The 8,228-nt window shown below is 33.8% G+C and overlaps 1 protein-coding gene across 1 annotated transcript; it reads left to right on the forward strand.

Annotated features, from left to right (window-relative positions):
* Positions 1 to 332: 332 nt before the first annotated feature.
* Positions 333 to 7,711, forward strand: LOC130636163 (uncharacterized). The gene is made up of 2 exons (XM_057445789.1): positions 333 to 1,098; positions 5,166 to 7,711. Exon 2 carries the CDS (start codon positions 6,045 to 6,047, stop codon positions 7,701 to 7,703), a length of 1,659 nt encoding a protein of 552 aa, XP_057301772.1. The 5' UTR covers positions 333 to 1,098; positions 5,166 to 6,044; the 3' UTR covers positions 7,704 to 7,711.
* Positions 7,712 to 8,228: the final 517 nt, after the last annotated feature.

The raw sequence follows: 8,228 nt of genomic DNA on the forward strand, positions 1-8,228 counted from the left end.
AGCAACTTTTAAACTACAAACACGTCGCGCACAATATCGTTAAGAAAACATTTGTGTTGTTTTGTTTTTGACAATTATTTCATATAATTTGTATATTTTCAGTTAGTTAACTTTGGTATACCCCTTCCTCCATTGTCTAGTTGTCCTGTAAACTATAACCGTATAAAAAAATGTTATAAATTGTATCTCACATTATGGTTATGATATTTGTCATTTTTTTCATCAAAAATAAGGTACAATTCCTTTCAAATAAATATTTTTGAAATTCCGAATATCTTAGCAGTTTTTAATAAAACGCTTTACAGAACGCCCAACGCGTCCCTCTTGTAACTATGCGAGTAGAAAATTAGGATTACCTTGAAAATACTGTTCAAAAGTTAACAGTGATATTTTTCGCGAGAATAATTTTCCATAAACACTAAATTGTGGAACTGTGTTAAAGATATCTCCCAAATGGCGGGGTTAAAAGGAAGGGTTTTTGTTTCTATTTGAGATGGATGATACAAGGGGTTCATTCGGCAATTTAGAGTAAATATCATTCGAAGCGTAAAGAAATCACGTTAAGATATTTGTTAACGTCGGCTTTACGGTAACTACACTTCCTCCAAACCTTCCTATAAATTGAAAATCCCATCACAATTTCGGTTTATTATTGATTTCCGCCATCGCCACGCGGGGCGGAATCTTTAAAATCGCCGGATGGAAGATAGAGATATATATATATAGATATATAGAGACAGCACAGAGCCTGGAAGCCGCGGGTAGTTAGTCCTAGTATAGATACTGTGTACTTTTTCAGTTTATTGCATGGTTTACAGGCTAATAGTTTTCAACCAATGACAATACAGTATTAACATTTACGACCCGTCCCAAAGTCGCAATTTTTTAGGTAGCCAGAAAGCCATTTTCTTGCTGGTGAAAGACTAGAACTGCTATATCTGCATTAAGAAAACGACGAAAAAGATAATATTGAATTCCTGTTCGTTCCAGAACCAACCGAACATACCGAAAAGTTGAGCTAGGTATCACCTAGAACATTCCAAATAGCTAGCTAGCTAACATTGAAGAAATTTTAAATTTTGGTGGTGTGAATTATAGGTAATTAATATTTTAATTTAAAACTTCCCTGTAGCTACAGTATTTTTCTAACTTAACAGGGAATAGATTTTTAAGTATCTAGGCTAAATATATAAATCTTAAAGTATTTTACAAAGTTATGCCCATGCCATCATTTATGCTGACTGGGAAAAAATAAAGTATAGCTAGCTATATATGTACCACTTTTGCTAATTACATACCTTCCAACCCTGGAATCCTGTAAAATGGGAGATTGCGTGAACTTAGTTTAAAGTTTCTGTGAGGTGCTGCCATAGTTAGTGCCAAGGGAAAAAATTTAAGATTTTGAGCTTCTCTCTAGCTAGATCCTAACAAAAATTTTGCTGAGTTTAGAAGAGGTTGCTGATAAGCCGCAAACGCCCACATAGGTAGAGACGAATTTGGGAATTTTTTGAATTAAATTGGCCCAAAACCGCCCGCACTTTCACGAACTCGGCCGGAGCATTCCTGAAGTGCAATTTCTTGTAACATCATGCAGAGTTCCGACTCGCCGAAAACGCTGTGTATGTGAGGGCGGCCGCGGGCGTTTTTTTCGGGTTTTTTTGGGGTTTTTTCGTCTGTAACCGCCCTAAAAAGCCTGGGTCTGTCCGAAATGGCCCGAAATGCAACGCGGGCAAGCTCCTTAAATTCTTACGAGAAGAAGGGAGGTGCTATTTTGTCGTCGTACTTAACAGTTTATTATTTGTGGGATTTTATTACAGCTATTTATGAAATAAATGTTATAAAAAACAGTCTTCCACTACCATTCCTCGACATTAAAAGAATAAATTATACATGGTAATAAATGTTTAAAAAATGTTGTTTCGGGTTGATTTCTGGTTTCTCCAGGCAAAATTTCAAGTTTTTGTTATATATATTGCCGGAACTCGACCGACAGCCCCATGGTTTCCGGCGAGTCGGCACCCTCGTTCACGCAGTCGATAGTTGAAAGAAGGCGCTTGAAGATAAGGACAAGTTCATTAATATCAGACCATATTTTGATGATTTTTGGACATTGGTATCAGTTGTTTTAAGTTTATCAGAAAATGTTTATGGAGAATAAGTTAAAAAACAATTTGATTTTAGACTTAGCATTATATATAGTCAGAAGTTCCTGAATATGAAATCCCTGTTTCATAACAGCAAATATTAACATAGTTATTATCTTTTGTTTCAGGAACAATAAATTGATAAAAAATTAACAAGCCCAGAATTTTGAAATTGATAAAAAATGCTCTAAACTCCTTATTTTTATGAGTTATGTATTTTGCTTTGAATATGATGTTTTTAGGAACTTTCTGAGCAATTTTGCATATTTTTTATTTCCAGGACACAAAATTGATAAAAATATAACACTTTAAAGCTGCAAAATTGTTAGGTTTTATCAGCTTGTGACCCCAAAACAAAAAGAGACAAATAACTATTTTTTTGTACTTATTTTATATGAAAATACAGTGAACAATACTGAATATATATCCCATGTATAGCAAAAATGTGATAATTTCTTAACAAATCTGAATCGGGATATTTTTCTTTGCAAATACTGCACTTCTAGTTATTTTGTTATCAAATCCTGTCCAATTCATTCATACATAGTAAACATAGTATGGTAAACATACATAGTAAACATTTTCAACCATATGTGGCAGTTTATGCACTCAATACTCAATGAGTCTAACATAACAGTCTAAAAAAACTTAAAAGGGCAATAATAAAGTAGAGTTTGGTTATGTAAATTGTTAAGATTTTATCATTTTATTACCCCTAAAATTGTTTTTAGGCATTATTAAATAAGACTTAATATGATTTTAATGCTCTTTACAAAATACAGGACATTTATATCTAATTGAAAATGAGTATCATTCTGACATTTTAATAATTTTCGTTTGTTAAAAATTTATCATTATATTGTTCAAATACTCTGATAAATTTGTGTCCTGAAGTTTTTTTTTAGTGAATATACCATTAAAGAGTGCTTTAAATAGGATAAGGAGATTGAAAACACAAGGATAACCAAGATAAATTACTAACAATGTTACTTTTTTATCAAAATCATGTACCACAACAGGTTTTTTTAGTATTTTGACCAACTTAGCTTTTGAAGAACAAGCATACGCAGCATCCCTCAAAATTTTAGCAAACTAGGTGGATTTATAAACAAATTATGAGGAGATTTTTCTTTTCTGCTTTTTTGCAATGTCCAAATCGGTGTCTGATATTTATGAACTTGTCCATAAAGAAGTTAATATATCAGTTTTTTATCAAGTAAATCTTATTGAAAACTATCGAAAACAGTTCTTTTTAGAACTTCGCTACCATATATTATATAAGTTTATTTTTTAATTTTCTGAATCATTATATATTATTCGGGTCTATCCAGGTTTTTGTCGGGCAAATACTTGAGGTTTTTTTCAAAACACCGAACTTGCTCGAAAACACCTGCACTTTTTACTGCACTTTTTACGGCATATGCAGCTTATTGACACCCTCGTTGGTTAAGGAGCTTTTGAAAAAAATTTTGGGCCCTGTTTGTGGGATATCTCCGTGCACTGTATTTCACGGACGGAAATCCGCTAAAGAGGGGGAGGGAGGTCGTACAAATCCTAACTGCAATATACTGCTAACAGGGCCCAAAAACTTTGAAGCCCGTTAACGTATATACCTAACGTAAATGTATGGTTTTTATACAATGAAATGTGATATATAAAGGTAGGGTGACCGTATGGATTTCTCCATGGGTAAACTATTAGTTAGCCATATTTTGTTTGTTTGTCAGTCCGTATTTTGTCTGTTTGTCTGCCAAAAGCGTCTTGTGTAAAACCACACAAAATGTAATGCGATACATTAAGGATGGGCAACCCTGTGAATTTTTCCATTGGTAAACAATTAGTATATATTAATAATAGCCATATTTTGTCTGTTCGTTGGACACCCTTTCGTATGTATATGTATATATCTTGTCTGTTTGTCGGCCAAAAGCATCTTGTGTAAAATCACGCACAAAATGAAATGCGATATATAAAGGACGGGCGACCCCATGAATTTTTTCAGGGTTAAACGATTAGTCTTTATATTGATACTAGCCGTATTTTGTCTTTTTGTCGACCAAAAGGGACTTGTGTAAAACCACAAGCGAAATGAAATGTGATATATAAAGGACGGGTGATCCCATGGATTTTTTCAGGCTTAAACGATTAGTCTTTATATTGATACTAGCCGTATTTTGTCTGTTTGTCGACCAAAAGGGACTTGTGTAAAACCACAAGCGAAATCATCATCATTCTCGGCTTAACGTTCGTTTTCCATGCTAGCATGGGTTGGACGGGGTATATTAATGACCCTCTTCCAATCTGATCTAGACTGTGTTAGATCTAAACTCCTCTGTATCAAGTCTGAGGACGGGTGACCCCATGGATTTTTCCACACATAAACGATATAGCATGATATATGCTGTTTTGAAATTATGGTGATTAAATAACTGTATAAAAATGTAAATATGAAGGTCTCCAGGAATTGAATCCTGTCATACCGAGGCTGGGCATTGTCTTAACATTTTTAAGATTTTAAAAATTTCTTATATTGAAAAAAAACCCCGCGTATTTTCAATTACAGGTCAAGAAACAACACAATTTTTTTACTGAAGTTACATCCTGAAAAATTTATTCTAAAAATAAGTCTTTTTTTCTCAACGAAAATAGTGTTTTAAAACAAAGAAAAGAGAAGAATAAAAAGTAAGAAAGTTTCAGCCTAGAAGCATTTTGCTAGTAAAATTGAAGCAGGTCAAAAACGCTTTTCTTATAGGAAAAAAACGTGTATACAACCAGCTAATCTAGCAAACTTGTGGATTACAACAGGTTAACAGCTAGTATTTTATAAACGATTTTCAGGTTATAATTTATTTGGGAGTGTGAGGTAAGCTGCTTTAAGTGCATGTTTCAATTAAAATTAGCGTCACATACTTTTTAACTTGATTTTGTGAGGTATTGGTATCTTAGCAGACATAAGTTTGTTAATTTATATACCGTGCTATTGAAACAAAAAATTACAATGAATTTCTTTTCTTTTTTTAGGGTCGACAACCGTGACTCGGCAGAGTATAAAAGAGAAGAAAGTCGACAGAGTATAAAAGCTAGTTATTCAGAACATTCAGATATTCAGAATTAATTGAACTTACTGAACCTTGAACTTGAATTTACTTATCGGTGAACTTAATAGTGAACTTATCGGTGAAATTAGTAGAGAATTTATTGGTGAAATTACAAAACGGAGGTTTCTCTAGCTTTTAAGATTTTTTTTTCTCGATCACACGTTACCACCGCTAATATGAACCTCGCATATAAAAGCTGTCGCCGTATGGTACTTTTACTTTCTGGTGATGTTGAAACTAATCCGGGGCCTTGCACTATTCTAAAGTCGGTACAGGGATCTTTTCATCAAGGGGATGTTAGGCTTGGAACTTGTACTGGTACACAATGTATGTGTAATTCCCTGTTTGCGATCGTTTGGTCGGCTCTTAAAAAAGTTTCTTTTTGGAATCCAGGTGATCTTGATCATATCCTTTCCGAAGGAACAAAGTGGTACACAAACCTAGGATACACAAACCAGTACTTAAGCGCAAGTGAGCTCCCAAATTGTTTCGTTCTTGAAAATTAGGTCATACAAATACAAAGTTTAGAAAATGTTTCTCATATTATTACAGACGATAGCACTTCATTACGCACTTTTCATAATTCATCTGATTCCGATAAAGGGCAAGAAATGCTGGGCATTATTAGCAGTGTTAGTTTTGCTATAGTTTGGGACCACCCGCAAATTTATTTATTTGATCCTCATAGCCGAACTAGTTTAGGACAAATAACAGAACAGGGTACGTCAGTCCTTTTAAAATTTGATTCATTGCAACTCGTGAAAGCTACATACGCGAAATATACGTCACCCCTGGCGAAGCAATGTGTCTTGAAACTCAATATTTCAAAATACTCGCAACTGAACAGATAACTGATAACATTATGCTTAACATTCGCAGGAAAAGAAAACTAGAACAAAACAGGAAGTACCGGGAATCCGAGAGAGGCCGAGTGAAACAAAAAATTTCAATAGGCAAATATCAGAAAACGGAACACGGCCAAGCTAAGTTGAGCGAGTCGATAAGCACATATCGGAAAACGGAACAGGGACAAGCTAAGGTGAAAAAGTCGATAGGCAAATATCAAAAAACAGAACAGGGTCAAGCTAAAGTAAAAAAGTCAATTGGCAAATATCAGAAAACAGAAAAGGGACACGCTAAGATAAAAGAGTCTATAGGCAAATATCAAAATACAGTAAATGGTCGATCCAAGCTAAGAGAGTCGAAAAGTAAATACAAAAAAACGGAACAGGGCCAAGCAAAGCAAAGGGAGTCCGTAGAAAAATATCGGGAAACTGAGCAGGGCCAACAGGCACAAAAAACTGCAAAGAAACGCCATGTAGTGGAAGGTAAAGCAACAAAACGTAAGCGTGTTAACAATCTGCCTGATTCTGATGAAAAAATAAACCAATTTAAAAAATGCATTGGGAATGGGCCATTTTATATATGTGTCATATGTAATCGTTCTTTATATAGGCGGTCAATTAAATTTTTTCGCCACGTCGATTATCCTGCCATTTCAGAAGAGCATTTTCGCTTCAGAGTACAAAGTTTTGATGGCAAAGAATACATATGTGCAACATGCCATTCAAAACTTACAAAACGAAAAATTCCTTCCCAGGCTGTATCTAATAATCTCCAAATGTTTGATCTCCCAGAATCAATGAGCACATTACGACGATTAGAAAAAATTATTATATCTAAAAGAATTTTATTTAAACGAATTGCAATAATGCCTAAAGGTCAGTGTCCTAAAATAAAAGGTGCAATATGTAATGTTCCAATAAAAGCCGATGAAATAAGCAATGTCTTACCAAGAGGAATGGATAATAATGGTGTAGTGCAAGTTGCGTTAAAGAAAAAACTGAATTTCAAATCTAACGTTTATTTAGAATCGGTAAGGCCAGATGTTATTCGGGAAGTTCTTTGTTATCTGAAACTGGTTAACCCTCTTTATTCAAATATTGAAATTAACCTCACAAACATACCACCTTCCTGGATTAATTTAACATCTGAACATGAAACTGGAAAAAGTGAAAATGAAATGAACGTTGATTTTGCAATAAAATCGACAACAAATAATAATATCGGTGATGTAAAAACCAAGAATGAAGATTACCTGGACAATAGCGAAGAAGAGAATGAAAACCCGTTAAACGAGTATCGCTTGCCTTGCCAAGAAACGTCTTTTGTTCCAACTATTCCACCAAATGACCAAATTGATGATGGAAATATTGTTATTGCTCCAGGAGAGAAAAAAATTCCCATACCAATAATTTCTGATGAGCATTGTGAAGAACTTTCCCACCCCTATCTATTTCCAACAGGTAAATTCGGATATCACACGAAAAGACAAGTACCACTTTCCCCGACCAAGTATTTCAACCAAAGATTACTGAATTATAGACAGAAGTTTGCCTCTGATACTGACTATACATTCTTTGCTCATGCAGTGACTCAACATTCTTCTTCTTCTTCTTAATTTATTTAACGTCGGAGAAATAACTATGTACATATAACTTCCTGATATAAAAAAATAAATAAATACATACTTATAAATATACAGGAAACTAATCAAATCCGACAAAAATTTGTTTATAGTTTTATGAAAAATGTATAAAAATTATGAAAAATTATTTAAATAGACCGAGTGACTGAAATCATACTCCTTTAGTTTCGTTTTAAATTTTTTAAGGCTGTTACAACTTTTCAATTCGGAAGGTAAAGTATTCCAAATTTTGGGCCCCAATGAGCGAAGACATTTTTCCCCAAAATTTTTAGTATTAAAGTTCAATGTTTTAAGATTATTTAAATATTGACTTCGTACTGGCCTGTTTGTTTCGCTGCGTTGAAAGATGTCTAACATAAATGGCGGATTTAAATTATTAAGAGATTTAAAAATCTCTATACATAGATTTCGTATTCGCATAATTTTCATGTAGTTACTTTTGTTCTTGCTAGAAATGTACTTTTCTTTTCTCTCTGAATATCCGCTATCTACAAATTT

Source organism: Hydractinia symbiolongicarpus, chromosome 3 (assembly GCF_029227915.1).
Source record: "Hydractinia symbiolongicarpus strain clone_291-10 chromosome 3, HSymV2.1, whole genome shotgun sequence".
Classification (NCBI taxonomy): domain Eukaryota; kingdom Metazoa; phylum Cnidaria; class Hydrozoa; order Anthoathecata; family Hydractiniidae; genus Hydractinia; species Hydractinia symbiolongicarpus.